Below are 21012 nucleotides of genomic sequence, written 5' to 3' on the forward strand. Positions count from 1 at the left end.
GTTTCATCTGAGACACACTGTTGGACTAGATCTGTAGTTTGAGGAGCCCTGTGATTTCACAGTGACGGCTACCAGGCTGCTGCAGGGGCAAAGCGGGGGCCAGCGGGTGGCCCAGCTCCAACCAGAGCAGCTCCCCTTCTATATCTCTGATAACCTGGACTTAAATATAACATTTGATTTGAAGAACCTGTGTTTTGTTATCTTTGTTGTTGTTTTTTAACGTTTTGTGATTTCTTTAGTCTTACATGCCTATTTCAGTTTACTTTTCCATTTTATTTTCATGTATTTAAAAATTCGTTTTTAAGTTTTATGTATTTAAGTAATCTCTACACCCAACGTGGGGCTCAAACTCATGACTCCGACATCAAGAGTCACTGCTCTGACTGAGCCAGCCAGGCGCCCCTACTTTTCCATTTTAAAATGGGCAGTCCAGGGGCGCCTGGTGGCTCAGTCGGTGAAGCGTCCGATTGCAGCTCAGGTTACAATCTCGTGGTTTGTGAGTTTGAGCCCTGTGTCAGGCTCTGTGCTGACAGCTCAGAGCCTGGAGCCTGCTTTGGATTCTGTGTCTCCCTCTCTCTGTGTCCTTCCCCCGCTTGCGTTCTGTCTCTCTCTCTCTCTCAAAAATAAATAAACATTAAAAAAAATTAAAAAGGACATTCCATAAAGGCCCATATTTCCAGTGCCAATGACAGTAGAGCGTCAGGAATGTTACACAACAACCGTCTGATTGTTCGGTGGGAAAACTCAGACCCAGAGAGGGGAAGGGACTTTTCCAAAGTTACGCAGTAATTAAACGATCAAGTGGGGAATGGAATATAGCTCTCCTGACCCCCAGAAGAGATTGTCTATATTCATGAAATGGAGATCTAAAGAAAAGTATTTAAAAAATTAATCTTCAAAAAGCAAGGGATAGAACTTGACTGTGATCAGGTGCAGGGGGCAGAACTATAAAGCAATAAATAAAAGACTCTTGGAACGTGCTGTCCTACAGGAAGCTGGCCTGCTCATAAATCACACAGGAGCAGAGATCAGTGTTGGAAATCAAAGAGAATTTACCATAGCCTGCCATACTTAGCCTTTATTGTGCTGTGTGGCAATCAGGCAATTCATGGAGCTTCTATGGGGTGCCAGGCAGAGCCCGGGCTAGGACACAGAGGTGAGCCGTGCCTTCCAGGCAGCTGCCTGAAGGGTATTTGGAGGAGTTCATTTCTCCACGTGTTACCCCAGATCAGAAATTATAAATTGTTAGCTTTGGAACAGACAGAGCCTGAGGATGAATTTTATACGTGCATATATGTGCATACATATATAAGAGACAATGGAACATAAAAACATATTTAGCCTTATTTAATGTTAACATTTTTGAAAATTAATTGCTAGTGTTAAGAAATAAGTGGATTTCACATAATGGCTAGATTTCTGGTCTCTTGAATAATCTACAAACCTAGGTTGGCATGGCTGTATGGGAGCCACCGGCTGGAGCTGGGTAGTGGCCAGCCCTATAGCTGGAGCCTGAGTTCTCCGGCTTCCTGCAGTCTTCCCCCACCCCATTCTCTAGCGTTTCTCTTCTGAGGCCACTTGCTAGCTGCCCTTCATCACTTGGCTTGTGCCGTCATTTTTCTTACGGTAGGGTATTTTCTTATATCTCACTTCACTCATTAATTTGCCTGCCTGATGTCCGGAGGGATCCGATTTGAGACCCCCTACCCTGTGGATTGTTTCCTTCCTTTCCTCCCTCCCACATGGGACTCACTGGAGGCATGGCGCTTGACTTTGACCTGCGGATCCACGCGATGGGACTTCTCACTGCAGGAGGAGGCATGGCGTTTCACCTGGGCCCCAGTGGGACGCTTGGGCTCCTCGTCCTGGATGGGAGGTGGAGAAAAGAGTTGAAGTACAGGTAGGCTCAGGGCCCTCAATGCGGGTGTGTGTTCTGGTCCAAGTGTGGTGGGTGAGCGTTGCAGGACCTCTGAGATCAAGTTTATAGACTACTTCTACTAGCATATATCATTTGATCCTCATCCCTTCCTGTTGGGGGCAGCAGAAGGCTCCCTTAAACTGGGATATCTGCTGAGAGGAAATCAGGAAGTCTCAGAGGGCTGTAGGTGACCACATTTGATTTATTTATTTTTTTTAACGTTTATTTATTTTTGAGACAGAGAGAGACAGAGCATGAATGGGGGAGGGTCAGAGAGAGGGAGACGCAGAATCTGAAACAGGCTCCAGGCTCTGAGCTGTCAGCACAGAGCCCGATGCGGGGCTCGAACTCACAGACCGCGAGATCATGACCTGAGCTGAAGTCGGACGTTTAACCGACTGAACCACCCAGGCGCCCCCCCGTATTTGATTTATCATAGATATTTCTCTCTTCACATCCTTTGGAAGTGTCCCTGAAATTTTCCGAAATGGCTAAATATAGAGTTCCCAGGGAAGATAAAAAGTCATGGATGACGTCAGCCAATGGTGGAAGGAACATAAGTTAATAAACTGGCTATACCTTTGTGCATGATGAGAGTATTAAGGGCACTCAGAACCCTGTCAGAGCTCAGGGAACCATGAATGGAATACGATAATAATGTAATATGATAATGATATTGATAACAACAGTACTCTTTACTCGGTGTAAGACCTTCCAATGTGTAGGCATGGTGCCCATACAGTATTTCATCTAGTCCTTGCAATGATTCAATCAGGTGGCTTTTATGGATTCATCTGAAGCCAGCAAGTGAGGACCAGAGAAGTGAAGCCCAAGGTAACCCGGATTCAGCCCTGAGTCCAAAGTTCATGCCCCTAGGTACTAAGCTGTCTTGCTACTGAGCTCTTGCAGTTGAGGAAGATCTCAAGCTGCATCCACTGGCTCATATGAATCTGAAGAAGGACCATATAAGTAGAAGGAGGATGGCTGGAGAAGTTTCTAGAAAAGGGAGTCTCAGAGGTGAGAGCTCTGTGTCATCCAGCACTGTCTAGGGCAGGGGTCCTGGCGCACAGATATGTCTGCTTTCCTTGGCAGCCGGATCCCCTCTTTCTCCCCTAGCCGTGAGGCCTGACCTGCCCACCGGTGTCTGATCAGAATGTGGCTGTCTGGCTCTCCCGTGGAAGGAAAAGACACGGGACATGCTGCCAGAAGCAGTGTGGTTCATGTGATGGCTACAGAGGCCTCGCTGTAAATGAACGAGCTGGCCTCTCCTTGATTTAGTGAGCAAGACAGGGAGAGTCTATCCTGGAAGCTGAAGCCCAGACTGTGGATGCCACAGATGAAGGTCTATGGGAGTGGCCACCCAGTTAGTGCCCCCGCTCCAGGCCCCACTGAGTCAGCACCATCAGTCTGGAGAGCAGTAAACAGCTGGAGAGCCCAACACCTTGCTCAGACCGGCATAGTGCTTTGCATTATATAGAGTCCTTTCCTCTTCCTGATCTGGGGAGCTTTCTGTTGCACTACCCAGCCTCCTGTGCTGAGGATTCCTTATCTGAAGCCATGATCTATGGTAAGAAGGGTCCTCCCTCCCCTTCCAGCTGCCGGGCAAATGAAAATCATCTGTGAGGCAAAGATAAAAAGACACAGTGACAGAGACAGAGAGAGAGAGAGAGAGAGAGAGAGAAAGAGCTGATCAGTGGCCTTTGCCACATTCCCAGGCACTCCCAAGGGACCCTACCTGTATCTTTTCATAAGGAACATCATCATACACACGGGGTTCAGGCCACTGATCCTGGCAGGATCTTGCATACCTAGAAAAGGTAAGGTGCAATGATGATGGCACTTTGTGGCTTACGGTGCTTTCCTGTCCACTCTCGTTCGATTCTGGCAGCAGCTTGCGATGGATGTTGGAAGGTTAGTAAGGGCAACCGTGGCAGGCAGCACTGGGCGGTTGCTGTATTAAGGCCTGGCAGGCAGGGACCCACGTGATTCTCACAACCACCCGAGAGGCAAGTAATTCATCACCTCCATTCTCTAAGCGAGAAAACAGGATCCAAGCTGGCAAGCAACCGCCCCAAGCTGTTGCTCATGAGAGTTGAGGCTGGAACCCGGCTCTTCTGTTACATACACCAGCCCTGAGCCTGCCTGATGCCCGAGGGTGTGAGAACCTATGGTTCCGTGGCTTAGAGCCGAGCCCAGATCATTACCCCAAAGGGCCTCTGCTTTTCTGCTCATCCCATCCACAGCTTCCCCTGACCCTGGACCACCTCCGTTAGCCAGCTCACTCCTGCCTGCTGGAAGGGGAAGGCACCCCCCTCTGACCTCCCAAGGAAGTGGCGTCCTCCTCAGCTCTTCCTCCCTTCCCTCCCACTGCCCACAGCTGGGCTCAAAGGCTCTGAGAGGCTGCTGCAGGCTGCGGGGAGCCGACCCTTACAGGAAGGAGTTGCGCCCTGCGCTGACGATGCTGGTTAAGGTCTCCACGTCCACGTAGTCATAGTGCAGCGCCTCGGGGGTGACTTTGGAGCCCATCTCCGCCAGCAACAGCCCAAGCCAGCGGCCCATGTCCTCTGAGCAGTTTGCCTGAGGAAAAGGAGGCACAGGCTGATTGCACTTCAGTACTGTTAGGGCCTCAGGCTACCTGCTCACTTTAGCCGGACCCATATTTGTATAGTACCTGCTGTGTTCCCAGTACTTCCGGGTCCAAAGGGAACAGGCCTGCAACACACATCCAGAAACCCGAGTGGCTCCTTACCTTTTCTTTATTCAGGTTTTGGCTCTAATGCAACCTCCTCAGAGAAGTCCTCCCTGACCATCTCTCTAAGACACACTGCCCGCCACCACCCCCCCTCCCCCCACTCCCCACTATCTTCAGAGCCATTTCGATGTGAAAACAGCATTTGGGCATTCCCTGGTTTTTTTCTTAATACTTACTTTTTGCTAGAGGAGGTTGTTTCTCACATAACCCAATCAAAAAATTTTTTCTTATAATTGCCAATGTTTTTGTAGCACTGTATACAGGAAAATTGCCAAGAAGTTGCTGTAACCAAACCCCCTCCGTTAGTTCTCATTTAAAGAGCATTATTATGAAATCAACTTGGCACACGACTGCTAAACTTGAATAAAGGAGGCACACTTCTTGCCAGAAAGCTCTGTGTATAATTTAAGGGACAAAAGAGACCTATCTCACCCTCTCAAAAGTAAAAGTTGAGTGACAGAGGCAATATATCTTGAAATTTAAGAAATGGGTGAGGCAGTGGGTACTGGGCAAAGAAAACAAGGTCCAGAGGCTGGGTTTTGGTTCTAAGATAAGACCAAGAGGCTAATGACCCCCTTGGAGCCTTGGATAAAGCACCCGGGAACCCAGGCCTCAGTTTCCTTGTTTGTACTCTGAGGGAGGAGTTCTTTAATGTTTCTTCAGCATTAACATTTTAAATTCTAAAAAGCCAAAGGACTGATATGCAGAAGAGAGAGAGACTCAACACATTCTACAGGACCTCAGAGAGGAGGGTGAGTGCCAGGGGGTGGGAACAACAATGAGTGGGTGGGATGAAATCACATTTTCATTCAGCCATTTGTTCAACAAATAGCAAAAGAGGCCTTAGTATGGGCTGGGCATCATGCTGGGTTCTGGAAAAACAAAAGTATATGAAGCAGGTATGATTCCTGTCTTCACAGAGCTTCAAGATTTCAACTCAATATGGAGACCATCTTTCTAAAAACACAGCTGCTTGCACTTTCAACAATAGCCAAATTATGGAAGGAGCTCAAATGTCCATCAACTGATGAATGGATAAAGAAGATGTGGTTTTTATATACAATGGAATACTACTTGGCAATGAGAATGAATGAAATCCTGCCATTTGCAGCAACGTGGGTGGAACTGGAAGGTATTATGCTAAGTGAAATAAGTCAGTCAGAGAAAGACAGATATCATATGTTTTCACTCGTATGTGGAATTTGAGACACTTACCAGAAGACCACGGGGGAAGAGAAGGGGAGAAAATAGTTACAGAGAGGGAGGCAAACCATAAGAGACTCTTTTTTTAATTTCATTTTTTTTATTCACATCCAAATTAGTTAGCATCTAGTGCAACAATGATTTCAGGAGTAGATTCCTTAATGTTCCTTACCCATTTAGACCATCCCCCCTCCCACACCCCGTCCAGTAACCCTCTGTTTGTTCTCCATATTTATGAGAAAAGACTCTTTTTTTAAAAATATTAAAAAAAATTTTTTTTAATGTTTATTTATTTTAGAGACAGAGAGACAGAGCACAAGCAGGGTCAAGGCAGAGCGAGAGGGAGACAGAATCTGAAACTGGCTCCAGGCTCTGAGTTGTCAGCGCAAAGTCCGACACGGGGCTTGAACTCACGAACCGTGAAATCATGACCTGAGCCGAAGTCGGACACTCAACTGACTGAGCCACCCAGGTGCTCCGAGAAAAGATTCTTAAATGCAGAGAACAAACTGAGGGTTGATGGGAGCGGTGGGGGGGGGGGAGGGGAAAATGGGTGATGGACATTGAGGAGGGTGCTTGTCAGGATGAGCACTGGGTGTTGTAAGGAAGCGATGAATCATAGGAATCTACTCCTGAAGCCAAGAGCACACTGTATACACTGTATGTTAGCTAACTTGGCAATAAACTATATTAAAAAAATAAAAATAAGAAATAAAAAAAAATACATAGCTGCTTGATAAGGGCAGGCTGCCTTGAAGGGCAGCGGTTTACCTGAGGTGGATGGCCACTGGTGGGAAGGTTTTAGAGGGGATTCCAGAATCAGATCCGGGTTAAATCAGACTAGGGGCTTCTTAGGCTTGGGATTTTAAGATAGGGGTGAATAAACAAGCCTTAGTTCTAGAGTTTTCCAGATATAGCAAATAGAAATGCAGAATGCTCTGTCAAATTTGAATTTCAGATAAACAACAGATACTTTTTCAGTATAAGTATACCCCAAATATCGCACGGGATACACCTGTATTACAACCATTGTTGTTTATCTGAAATTCCAATTTAAGTGGGCATGCTGTATATTAACTGGTATTCCTTCTTGGTCACTTGGCAGTAGTTGGGCTTACTTTTCCTTTTTCCTCAGTCCCTGTAATGTCAGGAGCAAGGCCCCCCCACCCCCAACAAAAGCCCACACCCAGGCCAGAGCTCCTCTCAGCCGCCACCACCAAGAACCTCCTGGATTCTCTCTTCTCACCTCCAAGATGGCGACCTCTTGTCGGTTGCGCAGAATCCTGAAGGCAAATGGATGTCTGGGCCCAAAGCCTGGGGCCACCTCACAGCCATGGAGAGTAATGGCATTCACATGGGTCCGCAGGTCTGTGTGGTCCTTGTGGAAGTACAGGGTGTTGCATTTCAGACGACACCAGCGTTCCCTCCAGCCTTGGTTCACCAACACGTTCAGATAGCCTGGGAGGGGGAGACCAGTGGGTATGACCTCCTGACAACCCGGCCCTGGGGAAACCCAAGGTGGGGGCTCTGAGTCAGGTTCCTGGGTCTATATCCTGTGGACGAAGTGGCCGGACAATCCTCATTCTCTAGCTGGAAGAAGGAACCTCGTGGGTCCAGGATCCGCTCACTTTCTCTGGGCCTGTGACCTCCGGTACCCTCTTCTCCTGAGTTTCATTTCCCTACATGAAATGAGGATTGATACTCACGTTCCCATACTGCTACACAGCCTTTGTACCACACTGAGTTTGGTGAAAAGGGCAGGGACTATTGTATGGGTGAATAAAAGACACAACTTTCCTCCTCTCAAAATACCAGAGCTATTAATGAGACAGAAAATAATGGGTGATGCTGACACCTGGTGGCAGCATGTGGGAACAAAACTAGCCAAGAGAAGGGGCTGGTGACCAACAGGTTTAAGAATTCCTTCTTAACATTTTAGGTTTCAATCAATTTTCCCCCAGTAACATGCCCTGATTCACTGGTTACAAAATATTTCTTTATAGCCATGTGCTTTTATAATATTTTTTTCAAGTTTAATGGAATATTACTGCATATCCAAAATACAGAATTTTCTGTTGGATTCCAGTACATGGAACATTGCATTAATGTGAACAGACTAATATGTCTTCCCTTCCAAACCATATCTAACTCATACTGAATGCATTTATTTATTTATAAATGTTTTATTTATTTTTGAGAGAGAGAGCAGGGGGAGGGGCAGAGAGGGAGGGGGACAGAGAACCCAAAGTGGGCTTTGCACTGAGAGCAAATGCAGAACTCATGACCTGAGCTAAAGTCGGATGCTCAGCTGACTGAGCCACCCAGGTGCCATTTGAATGCACTTATAATAAAAGTACTTAAAGATTTTTATCCAAGAAATTTCCTTATAAGACTGGGTCAGGGCGCCTGGGTGGCTCAGTCTGTTGTGTCTGACTTCAGCTCAGGTCATGATCTCATGGTTTGTGGGTTCAAGCCCCATATCCGTCTCTGTGCTGGCAGCTCAAAGCCTGGAGCCTGCTTCAGATTCTGTGTCTCCCTCTCTGCCCCTCCCCTGCTCGCATTCTCTCTCTCTCTCTCTCTCTCTCGCAAAAAAAAAAAAGACTGGTTCGTTTACACACCCGGCATGTTACGTGCCAAGAGGAAATAAGATACTCTCCCTCCATCACAGTGTAGGAAACTGAGGCCCAGAGGCAGGTGGTGATTACAGCTAAGGTCACAGGGAACACAGAAATAGGGGGGTCAGTTGGCTTTTCCTTCTGCTGAGTGTCGTGGAAAGGCATGGAATGTTGATGCCGTGGGGGTTAGGTAGGATTCTCTCCTCTGCCTTGGGGGCAAGGTGGAGGAGGCTCAGAGGGTTTTCTAGCTTAGCCCAGGGGTCCACAGCAGCAGGGTCTGAACATCCTCCTCCTGGTGCCCAGGACCCACCACAGCACGGAACCTCCTGATCGGGGCAGGATGTCTGTAGGCCATCAGCCAGCGGCTTCTTCTTGGAGAAGCTGATGATGCGGGTGATCTTGCGGCCTGCAGCCCTGCTCATTGAACCCTTCAGCTCTGCCAGACTGCTCTTCTTCCCTTTGCCTGTTGCCATGGAGATGGGTTAGGGGAAGGGAGGGAGCCCCAAGTCCCAGATCCACCCACCCCGGCCTTCCCAGCGGCCCTTTCAGCCCGCACGTGGGGCCTGGCTGCGGCTGCAGGTATGGACGGAGCAGGTCACCCTACCCAGATCTCCAGGGTGGTCAGGACCTGCTCCGTGCTGTGTGCCCAGGCAGGACCCCTCCCGGCTCTGGCATCCTCCAGCCTGAGCCCCCAGAGGCTCCTACCATGGTCGCAGGCCTCCCGGCGGCCCAGAGTGGAACAGTTATCACCCATGCCCAGGCTGTCCGAGTCTGAGGTCTGCTTCTCTTGAGACAGTCTCTGGGGAGGGACACAGACAGCCTCATGTCAGAGGGCACACTCAGAGGTCCCCCTTTGTTGGTTCAATCCCCCCAACCTCTGCACATGATGATTGCCTAACAAATATTTGTCAGCAACTCTCACGTCCTGACACTATGCCAGGTATGGGGAAGACAATGCTGGCTTAGGATGGTCGTGTCTTCGAATCTCTCACAGCCTGTTTGGGGAGCCAGGCAATTAGGTGTAATAAATTCCCAGGGTTTTCCATATTTGGCATTTAAGTGGGAAGGTATTTAAGTGGGATACTGATGTAATGCAATTGGTTTAGGGAGTGATTGCCAGTGGCATCGTGGGGACAGACTGTAAGGGAAAGAGCCACATAAGACAGCGTCGTCCTGGGCAAGGTGAGACGCGGGAAAGGGAGGCGCTGAGATGACAGGATGTAGAGAAAGGGATGGGTTGGCATGTTCAGAATAGTTAGGGACGGGGAGATATCAGTGGTGACAGGAGAGGGGTCGTTAGTCATGAGAATGTGGGAAAATCCTTTCCTCTCCCTAAGGCTCTGTTTTCTCACCTGAGGCACACCCTCCCCAGGGAGCCGGCCCAAGTGCAATGGCAAGGCCAACAGGCAACAGACCGAATCACTTCTAACACTTCCGCAAAGTGCTGCCCTCTTGCTCTAAAAAGCTCAACTGTGCCAGCCAGACTTGGGACGGGATTGAAATGGCACCAACCCCTTTAAAAAGAATTACAGAGCTCTGAGGCCTCTCCACCTTTCCTGCCAACGACTTCCCAGACCAGGCTCAGGGATGCTTTGCTATACGCACAGAACTTGGGGGCAGGGGGAGATAGGAGAGGCCGTGCGCTCCCCCCCGATTTCCAAAGGCTGGAAACATGGCAACGGTCAGAATTGGGCCAGATCTGTCAAAAGCATAATGGATCTCCCCTACAGGGAGAGTAACAAGTGTGAAACAAGTTATTTGTTTCTATTTGTTCTGCAATGGTGTACAGGTGGTTAAGTTTTTCATCAAGATAGAAGGCAAATACAAAACACATTCTGAACACTTTGGAACTGACTTAATGACGGTGACACTTCACGTACAAGACTCCATGGAGAGACAGAGCCACCGATACCATGTCCCCACTCCAAACACACCCCCTTAAATATTTGAGCTGCCCTCCCCCTATACGCTCGGCCCCAGGAACATTCCTCTGCACATGCCCGGGACCGAACCACGGCACGCACCTGGAGGTGCGTGTATGCGTCTACACGTTTATGCCGTCAATGTTGCTTTCCTTCAGGCCCTACTAACGGCAAGGGCCAAGTGAGGGTAGGGTTTCCCTTCTCCAGCATCTGCCTGGCATGAGAGCCCCCTACCTGTCCTCTCCTAGGGACTATATGCTGACCCTGCAGCTTTGCTTCCACTGTGCCCCAGCAGCCCCTGTCCCTTGGCCCACCTCTGCCCCCATACAGTGTCGCCCTTCCTTACTAGCTGTTCACTCTCACAAATGTGCTCTCTCTGAGAAGCTTCCCCGACGCCTGAGACAGGGGCAGGCCCTTGGGTACCTGGTACTCTTCCCTCCCAGCACTCTGGCAGCCCAGCATTCGCGTCTGCCCCGCCCTGGGGAGCGCAGCGTGTGTCTCTGTTAGGATGGCTCTTGTGCACCTGCCACACGGCGCTCCCGGCCTGTTCCCCGAGTAGAGCTCAGTCTGCCCCTCCGTGAGCGATGGGATGGCGAAACCATCAAGAGCCAGGTGTCTGGGGGTATATACATCCTTGCTCTGTTTCTTACTGACTCTGCGCCTTTGGGCAAACCTCTCTGTGCCTCAGCTTCCTCCTCTGAAAATGTGACTCATCAAAGAGTTGTTGTGGAAATTAAATCAGGCCATTCATGTAAAGCATCAGGGACACTGTCGGCCACACAGTCATACTCTATAAACACTAACCTTTATTATATCATGTGAGCCCCGTGTGTGTGGGTTTGGGGCTCAGTCCCTTCATCACCCACCGGCACCTGGCAAAGCAAAGGCACTAGGCACATACTTTCCGACCGCCTGAGTAATCGTTAAATGACCGCCTCGCTTGCGTCCCATCGGGCCACACTCTTCTGACAGTTTCCAATTTGCTTTAAATGGCTCCGGTCAACCGCGACTTCCTCCTGTCCTGGCGGTGTTAGTTACTCCCTCCTCTGGCTCACACTGCACCCTGGACATGGGCATTTGTTCATTCGTGCGTTCATCAATTCAGTAGACGTTTATTGATACGCTGAGGTGCCAGCTCTATGGCTTGGCTTCACCACCAGCCTGTGAATTTCCCCGGGGGCACACCCCCTGTTGAGTCACCACTGCCTGGCCCAGAGGAGGCCTCATGGAGACAGATGTACCTTGTCTAGGTCCAGCTTGCACACGAGGACTGGGGATCTGGGCATGTCTGCCCCCTCTGTGCCCCCGGCAGGCCTGCTCACCTCTCGGATGACCTGTGGAGAGGACACACAGCTGTGAGCAGGTGGGCAGGGATACTGTGGAGGCAGCAGGAATGGGTCGATGTGGCCTCCCGCCACATGTATGGGGCCCATCAGGGTTTGAACACGGCTTTCTCCTGTGTCTACCCCTTGAATCGAAAAGTCAGGGGGCTGGGAAACAAGAGGCGTGGCTTCTAGACCTGGCTCCGTTGCTAATTAGTTGTGTGTGTGGCTTTGCGAAAGCCATTTTCTCCTCTGGGCCTCGCCTTCCCTGTCTGTAACATGGGGATAATACTGGCCCTCTGCTTACATCCTTGGGTTGCCTGAGGACCAGTGCGATCGTGGGTGTGAAGGGCCACGTGAACCAGGACGCCCTGCACAAGCGTGAGGGACTGTCTTCTGTGACCGTGCGGAACCTCCGCATCAGCCTGTAGGGTGGCCGGGGCCGTCTCCTCCATTTTGAAGATGTGGGAGCTGAGATTCCATGGCATTCACATGACCTGAGCATGAAATCAGATTGGCCGCCACTGGTTGCTCACCAATCCGTGGCTTTACGTGGGTTATCCCACTGTATCCCCATAGCAGCCTTGAGGGGAAGGGACAAGTGGGATCCCCATGTCACAGATTAGGATGATGGGGCTCTGAGAATGAAGCCATGGTTGCCTGACCTTAACCTCTGGACTCATGACCTGCCAGCATTGGGATGTCAAGACTGTCTCCAGTCCAGGCTCAGTCTTTAGTCTCAATCTCCAGTCTAGGGCTCCTTCTGCTGACCCACTCGGCCCCTGGAGGGCAGAGGCTCCCCCAGAAAGCCGGTTCTCTCACTTCCTTCTCCTCCTGAGACAAAGATAATGAGCAACACTAAACATCCCAGGGGAGAGCTGGTTGTCACAGGAAGGAAGGGAGGCTAGGGAGGGAGGAAGGTGTTTGGTTGCTTTGTTTCAGCAGGAAGATCAGAGGAAAAGGCAGAAAGGTGTCAGAGTGAAAGAGGGGCAGGGTGCAGGGACATGGCCGGGGGTAAGGGACTGGGGATAGGGGCCCCACCGCCATCCCACAGTGATCACTGACAGTTACTAAGTACTTCCTGCCTAGGGGGCACCCTATTAAATGCTCTCTAGGATCTTTCCAAGAACCCTTTTACAGAAGAGCAAACTGAGGCACAGATAGGCAAAGTCATTTGCAGAAGATCACATAGCCAATAAGTGCCACTTAGGCCTGGGACTTGAACTCAAGTCCGTGCGCCACCAAAGCCCTCCCCTGTCATCACTATGGCACCCTGCCCATGGCCTTCGGAGGAGATTTCCTTGTCAGCTTCTAATCCTGGCTCAAATCACTCGGTTGTGTGACCTTTGGCAAGTCACGTCAGATTCCTGTGTCTCAGTTTCCTCATCTGTACAATGGGAACGATAATAGTATATGAAGTCATGTATGTGAAGCTCTTAGCGCAACACATGCCACGAAATAAGTGCTCAGCATATGGTAACCCTAATTGTTCTGCAGGCAGAGGCAAGATGCAGAAGCCGGACCACAGGTGGAGGTTGCAAGCATGCACAGTTCACCTAAGACAGGAAGGAGCTTTCCTTTTTTTTTTTTTTTTTTTAAGGATTAGCTTTATCTACTGATAAAATTAGCTTCCTTTAAAGATATCAAGCTCCCCATTCCAGGAGGTACACATATGCAGCCTGGACAAGCTCACAGTAAGGGTGTCAGAAAGAGGATTCAAGTAACTAGAAGGAAGGCAGGACTCCAGCCTGGGGTCTGTCTCCTGGAGATGTCTGAGCCCACTTCCACGAGTAAGCCCTCGCCATGCACAGGTCGCCGATCACCACCCTTCCCCTGAGCAAGGCCTGCTCTCCCAGGGATGAGAGCCCACTGTGCTGAGAGCCGGGCCTGGGAACAGAGGAAGGAGGGGCGGGAGGGGTGGGGCAGAGAGGGCACACTACCTTGAGCCACTCCTCGGCTTGCTCCCGGCTCTGTAGTGCCAGCACCAGCACCTCGGTAGCCCCCTGGGAGAAGCGCAGCTCATGCCTCTTGTGCCGGCTGTCCTTGGGCACGTAGATGACGCTGCAGATATCCAGCGCCAGCCTCAGATGCGGCTGCCGGTCCTTGGAGCTTTTGTAGCACTGGGCAGGAAGAGACGGGGTCACCCTTCTGGAGGGGAGGGCGGAGGAGGACTTGGGGGAGCTCGACCTACCCCACAGAGACCTCCCCCACCAAGCCCAGCTGTGAGCACTGCATGAAGACAGAGGCTGTGGCTATTCATCCCAGAGAAGAGTAGTCTGGAAAGGGGGCATTTTTGGACAATCTTCAGATCTCAAGGGCTACTGCGGGGCCCCAGGGGCACAACCACCCATCAGGAAGAGGCAGATTTTAGCATAAAACTAGGAAGACCATTCTAGTCTAAAGAACCAGAGAAGACACAGCCTGGCTCGGAAGGAAGCCAGCTCCCTGCTCCTAATGGGCTACCTAGCAGGAATGTGGGAGAGAGAATTCTAGGCACGATGGAAGACTGGTCTTGGTTTATCAATAGTTTATCAATAATGATTATCACTTCCCAATTCTTATTATGAAGCCAGCATTACCTTGATACCGAGACCTGACAATGACATTCCAAAAAAGAAAAATGATAAGCTCATCTCAACCTGGTTGCAAAAGCCCTACAAAAAAATTAGCAAATGGAATCTGACACATATAAAAAGCATACTGTATCAAGACTTTATTTATTCTTTATTCTGGGATTGCAAGAGCGCACTAGCCTTTAAAAACCAACACTATAATTCATCATATAAGTAGAAAAAAAAGAAAAGCCACGTCTATCAATAGACACAGAATAGGCATTTGATAAAATTCCCCACCCATCTGTAGTATAAATGAGCAAACTAGAGCTACAGAAGGGGGACTTCCTTAATGTGATAATAAAGACCTTCTACAGACCTCTCACAGCAAATATCAGCCTTAATAGTGAATTATTGTAACTCTCCCTTTGAGCTCTGGACTGAGACAAGGGCGCCTGCTCTTCCACCGACGGTTACATTGTGTTGGAGATCCTAACCAATGCAATATGTCAAGAAAAAAAATGGCCTAAGGAGTGGGAAGAAGGGTCATGACCTTGGGACTGGTTCTGGCCTGGGGTGAGCTTCTCACTGCTCCAGGATGAAAAAAATGTCATGTTTCAAATGAGTATCTGTTGGGCAAGGCTTGTCAACAGACTTGGGGTTAAACAGCTATGAATATTTTTGAATTATGTCCGCATTCCTACTCTGGAATTAAAGGCACATTTTCTTTTATAAAATGATGGCAAATTAAAAAAAAAAAAACTAAGAAAGCAAGTTCCATTGTAAGTGCTGCATGGGCTCAGTTTTAGAAAAGACAGATGTATGGAAATGAGGGTAGAAATATGTATATTAAAACTTAACAGTGGTTAGCCCTTGATCAATGGGATTGTAGGTGGCTTTTGGAAAAATGGTTTTCATCATGTTTTTCTCTAGTTTTATAAATGAACACATTTACTTGCCTAATGAAAACAACAAACATTGTTTTAAAGTGATTGGGGTGCCTGGGTGGCTCAGTCAGTTAAGAGTCTGACTCTTGATTCCGGCTCAGGTCATGATCTCACGGTTCATAGGTTCTAGCCCCTACGTCTGGCTCTGTGCTGACAGTATGGAGGCTGCTTGGGATTCTTTCTCTCTCTGCCTCTCCTGTGCTCATGCTCTTTCTCTCTCTTTCTCTCTCTCTCTCCCCCCCACCCCCACTCTCCCCTGCTTGTACACTTTCCCTCTGTCTCTAAAATAAAAATAAAATAATTTTAAGTGATAAAAAATTCATTCCTGGCAAAACAAAACTTGGCAACGTCTTTATCAGGTCTTTGAATATGTATGTGTGTGTGTGTGTGTGTGTGTGTGTGTTTCCATTCTGCTCTAGTGGGAGAGCCTCTGTGCACAAAGCAAGCCCAGAGGAACTGAGGCAGACATGCCTGCACACACACACACACACACACACACACACACATGTAAGGCCACGTGAGGCCCAGAGGCACATATCCGCAGCCACTCACCAGGAGCTGGTCCTCCTTGATGACGGTCAGCTGCTTGGCCCATTGCCCGAAGCGCTTTTTCCGCAGCAGGAAGGCACATATCCTGCAGTCCCTCACCAGGTGCATGGAGGCCTCCTCTGAGGGCCACTGGTGCGTGGGCTGTGGCCCTTTCCCTTCCTCCTCCTCCTCGTCATAGGACTCGTAGGAGCTGCTCATTGCGTCAGAGTCGTTGTCTGCAGGAACCACAGGAAAGGACCCGCTACTGCCTGGGAGGCACCTCCATATCCTTGTGCAGATGTCCTTGCCCCGGGGTCCCGGGACCAGGAGGGGGTGGGCGTGAGGTGTGATCGTGGTGATCACTAAACCCGCACATGGGCACCATGCTGTATAGATTTACCACTGGCCCTGCGATCTCGGTGACTTCACTTCCCAGAGTCCAGCTTTCTTATCGGTAACATGGTCATAATGAAGGACAGTATCTACCTCATCCGGCTGTGAGCATCAGTGAATGCAGAGCGTTCAGCCCAGTGCCTGGCACTCGGCGGGCACTCAGTGAACATCAGCTACTGTCATTACCCCAGCAGCTTCACATCCACAATCTCAAGGGACTCTCACAGCACCCGCAAATCCCCAATTTATACAGAAGGCAACTGGAGGCTCAAAGAGAATAAATGACTCATTCGAGGTCAGTCACCAAGGATCAGGGCGAGGGTTAGATCCAGGGCTCCTGACTCCCATGCCAGTGGTCCTTCCACTGAACCCTGGAGTCACTGAGTACCAGGGCTTGGGGCTTCTGTGGTGACCCAGAGGGGCTGGCACACACGTGTATTCCAAGGATCAGCTCAGGCCTGCTCTCTGAGGACAGAACCCTTCTGAATACCTGCCCCGTACTTACAGGAGTTCTTTAGCTCCCCATTCATCCTGGTCGCAGGGTAGCTGCTGTCTGCATCCTCGTAGTAGCCGTCCATGATGGAGTGGGCTGGGCTGCAGCCATCTGTGGGGTTGGTCGAGGGAGCAGCACCTTGGAGAGAGACAGGCAGACTGCAGGGGCTGTGGCTGGGGAAGACCCCAGACACCCTGGCCCTGCTCGGGGAAGAGACAGTGCAGCTCCCTGCAGCTCCCTGGCCATGGTGAGGGGCCTCCTCTCTGCTCTAGCTCCCCACATGCTCTCTGTGCTCCTGTGACCAGGAGCTGCCCTGCTGGGCCCTGTCACACCTCCAGGCTGTGTTCATGCTATTCTGTGTGCTGTCTTAGCTTTTGCTAGAGAACTCCTACTCATCCTTCAATACCCAGATCAAAGATCTTTCTTCTGACCTTCTCGGGCAGAGAATAGTCAGCCCCTCCTCAGTGATCCCACAGCATTGGTGTGTGTGTGTGTGTGTGTGTGTGTGTGTGTGTATCTTGGTCACAGCTCTGATCCCTGTATGGCAAGGAGTGGTGCTCCAGCTGCCTGGGCTTAGTCCCCCTTGTCTTCTGTCACCTCAGTCCTTCCACTCCCCTCCTGATGCATATGCTTGCTCCCTCTGGTGAAAGCGATTCTCCTAAACCTCTGTGGCTATACCACGGAGGAACTGGACTGAAGAAGATAATGGTAGTGCTTGCAACAGTGACCACAACAGCTGTCTACGTGGAATTTTCCCAGCACATTCCCACTGAGCTGGCAGCACAGTGCAGGGGTGGGGGCTATCTTAAACTGTATTCTGCATCGGAGCTACCGGGGTCTCTTTAAAATGCAGATGCCCGGGCTGTACCCCCAGAGATTCTGATTCACTGGTGTGGGCTGAGCTGAGGAATCTGCATTTAAAAAAAAAAAAGTCTATTTAATAGGGCATTACAAAACATGGAAAAATAAAAACTATACGGAAGTTCAAGAAATCGGATTTTTTTTTCAACAGTTAAGATTATTTTGATCCAGATGGTTGCTGGGGCATGCTCTAAAGGTCAGTGGGCTAAGGGCACGTGCTTTGGGTTGGATCAGATTTGAGATAAAATTTGTCGCCACCATTTGTTTAGTGACGTTGGGGGGAAAAATCCCACAGTTTCTCTGCATTTCAGGGTCTTCACCCTAAAGTGATGTGAACAGTGCCCACCTTGGACGAGTGATAAAATGCATGTAAGCTCTTAGCCCAGCACCTGGCACACAGAATGTGCTAGATGGATGCTAGATGTCATTATTATTTTCATCTCCTTTGATTCCCATAATGCAGGGAGATAGGTATCAGCCCCATTTTACAGATGAGGAAACTGAGGCTCCACACAGTTTGCTAGTGACAGAGCCTGGAATAAGAACTGAGGTTGCCCGCTCAGGGAATAGGGGCACATACCCTCTTCCAGGAAGCCTTCCTTCTTCACCCAGTACAACTGGCTGTCAAACCACACTGTTCTGCAACGTGCTGCTCTGGGCTCCCAGCCCCTACCATCCATCTGTTTCCTGAGAACAGCAGCACTCAAATTCCCAGCAACTGGGATACCCAGTGCTAGCTCCCAAGTGATGGCCCCAGCCTGCCCTTCCCAGCAGGCTCTCTGAAGCCTCAGATGCTGGCAACATCCTGTGAGGTGGATGGTGGGGGGAGGTGTGACGGGGAAGAGGGAGGGGACACCCGGGGCAGTGCTCTTGAACACCTGGCAGGGCTGGACACCGGGTCAGAGGAAGGATATTCCCTGATGGGCTTGGCGCCCTCTCCCTGGTCAAGCTCCCTGACCCTTCCTGAGGCCCGCCCTTCCCTCCTGCCCCAGGATCCCTGCTGCCTCATTTGAGGGGAGCCATGAGCTCCCTCGGGAGGTGGAGGGGCCTCACCCAGCTGAGGGGCTTCACCTGGGATTCAGGGCCCGGCAGCGCTTTGTCTCCGCCCTCCTCCCCTGTCCTCAAGTGGAGAACAGAACAAAGTCACCTGCTTCCCATACAAACTGCCGCTTGGAGCCCCACAGACACCAAGAATCTCAAGGCTGAAGACAGCCACTGATCCCCTGGTCCAACCCCAGCACTCCACTCTGCTTTAACTAGTTTATTAGTGGTGAAAATAATATACCGCAGTAGCCCAGAGGTGGAGAGAACCCAGGCGTCCATCAACTGATGAAAGACTAAACAAAACGTGGTCTCTCCCTACACTGGAATATTACTTGGCCATAAAGAGCAAATGAGGGCTGGTACACGCAGTGACGCAGATTAACCTTGGGAACACTACGCTAAAGGGAAATAAGCCAGATGCAAAAGGCCACACATTGTATGATGCTATTCATGTGAAATATTCAGAATAGGCAAATCCATAGGGGCGGAAAGCAGACTGGTGGTTGCCAGGGGCGCAGGGGGAAGGCGAACAAGAACGACTGCTTAACGGGGATGGCGTTTCCTCTTTGAGTGATGAAAAGGTGTGGGAACTGGCTGCACAGTCCTGTGAATGTACTAAATGCCACTGATTGCACACCCGTCAAATGGTTGACACGGTCCATTTCACGTTATGTGTATTTTGTTACAATACAGAAAATATGCCCAGGGCGAAAAGCACAATCAGTACAAAAGAGTATGAATGGGAAAGTATGTTCCCTTCACCCAGATTTCCATTCAATTCCCACAGGGGAATGCTGTTGACAGTTTCTTGCATATCCCAGGAGAGTCATTTAAATGAATGCAGGGATGCATGTACCCCATCAAGGAACAAATGGAATCCTATTAAATGCAGTATTCTGCAGCGTTTGAATATTTTTCAGTGGCTGTATCTTGGAATTCATTTCTGATCGGCACAGACAGACCTATTTTATTTATTTTTTGGCGGCTGGAAGATATTCCACTGAGTTACTGAATGACAGGATAGCATCGCATAAACATTATCTCATACAAGTTCAACTACGAATGCTGGGGCACACAAAGACCAGGATAGAGTCTCTTGTGTGTCACGTGAAGTTCCTATATCCAAGCCAGTGACTTCTCTGATCCTCAGAGAAACACCCATTTGTTTCACTGCGGGAGGAAACCCTTTAAGAGATCGGTCAAAAGCAGAGACTCTTTGTGGCCGATTTAAGAGATTTTTCAAGTGTAATTTGCACCAGTGCCCTCTAAATTATTTCATCGGGTCCACCTATCAGTAAAAATGTAATCATATAATGTACTTCCATTTATTTACTGTATACATATATGTCTCTCTCTATATATATAGACTGCTTACAAGCATTATGCTATTATTAGATTATAAAGACTATAACTCTAAAACATTGACATGGAAAGTTTTTAAAAGAAGTGTTGAGCTAAATATAAGTAAAGCTTCTATAACTTCCTACATCGTTTCGTGAATTCCCTGGGGTGACCACCCTCTACATGGGAGACCTTTTGGTTTCAGCCATGTGCTTTTTTATCCTAGGCACTGACTTTGTAACCTTGCCCACCTAGAAGATGCGGTCCTGCTAAGTACAAACTGTCTCACCAGTCCACCGAGGAGGAGCACTTAGGCCAGCAGCAGGTTCAGTGCTAGGACCCAGGATGCAGCGGTCATTTGTGCACCTCCATCCAGGCACATCTATATCCATGGATCCAGCCCCTTTCTTATTTTCAGGGCAGGGAAGGGAGTTGTCCAAGGCCGCACAGAACTGGGACTGGAACCTAAGCCCCTGATCCCTGGGGCCACGCCCACTGACCGGCCTCCCAGGCCACCATTAGAGAGGCCAGGTTCTCAGGACGTAGGCAGGGCTGGACGGTGCTGGCCTTGGAATGCCAGCCCCAGCAGGACAGTCCCGCAGGGGACGAGAACTTACTGTGGGAGCTGATGTACTCAGGGGACTTGCCCGGTCCCAGGGGAAGGGCCTCTTCATAGTAGTCCTCAGGTGGGGGCCTGTTGGGAAGCGGTGGAGGCAGGTCGGCTGCCTGAAGGGGGACAAAGGAGGCGGATGAGACCTAGGCGGCCAGGAGAGCGGAGGGAACAGGCGGAGGGACGGGACGAGGCTGGGGCAGGGGGAGGCCGGAGCCCCTAGGAACCGTTTCTGAACGGAAGCCATAACTTGTGACAGAGTGGCAGAAGGGCAGAGGTGGGAAGCTGTTTGCCGATAGTTTGCTTGGTTCTCTCCTCCTTGCCCAACTTGTTGAAGCGTCAGGGCTTCTCTGTAATATCTAAAAGCTGTGTGGGCTGCCACACAGAGACGTAGCTAGTGCTTTTGATTAAGCACGTGCAGAATTATCAAAAGCTACGGTGACTTCTGCAATACTCTGGAACCACATCTCTATTCAGGTGAGGAACAGCAGGACAAGTAAATGGAACGCGT

General features: G+C 49.9%; 1 protein-coding gene across 1 annotated transcript in view; it reads right to left on the reverse strand.

Moving 5' to 3' along the window:
* AFAP1L1 (actin filament associated protein 1 like 1) overlaps positions 1–21012 on the reverse strand; it is a 62276-nt gene that overhangs the window by 10824 nt on the left and 30440 nt on the right. Inside the window, exons 5-15 of the mRNA XM_049648037.1 lie at positions 20509–20617; positions 16658–16783; positions 15784–15995; positions 13673–13852; positions 11652–11744; positions 9194–9287; positions 8799–8951; positions 7120–7331; positions 4350–4495; positions 3654–3726; positions 1754–1865 (exon numbers count right to left, since the gene is read on the reverse strand). Of these exons, the coding sequence (XP_049503994.1) occupies positions 1754–1865; positions 3654–3726; positions 4350–4495; positions 7120–7331; positions 8799–8951; positions 9194–9287; positions 11652–11744; positions 13673–13852; positions 15784–15995; positions 16658–16783; positions 20509–20617 (1510 nt within the window). The remainder of the gene's footprint in view (positions 1–1753; positions 1866–3653; positions 3727–4349; positions 4496–7119; positions 7332–8798; positions 8952–9193; positions 9288–11651; positions 11745–13672; positions 13853–15783; positions 15996–16657; positions 16784–20508; positions 20618–21012) is intronic.

Source organism: Panthera uncia (genome assembly GCF_023721935.1).
Source record: "Panthera uncia isolate 11264 chromosome A1 unlocalized genomic scaffold, Puncia_PCG_1.0 HiC_scaffold_17, whole genome shotgun sequence".
Taxonomy (NCBI): Eukaryota; Metazoa; Chordata; class Mammalia; order Carnivora; family Felidae; genus Panthera; species Panthera uncia.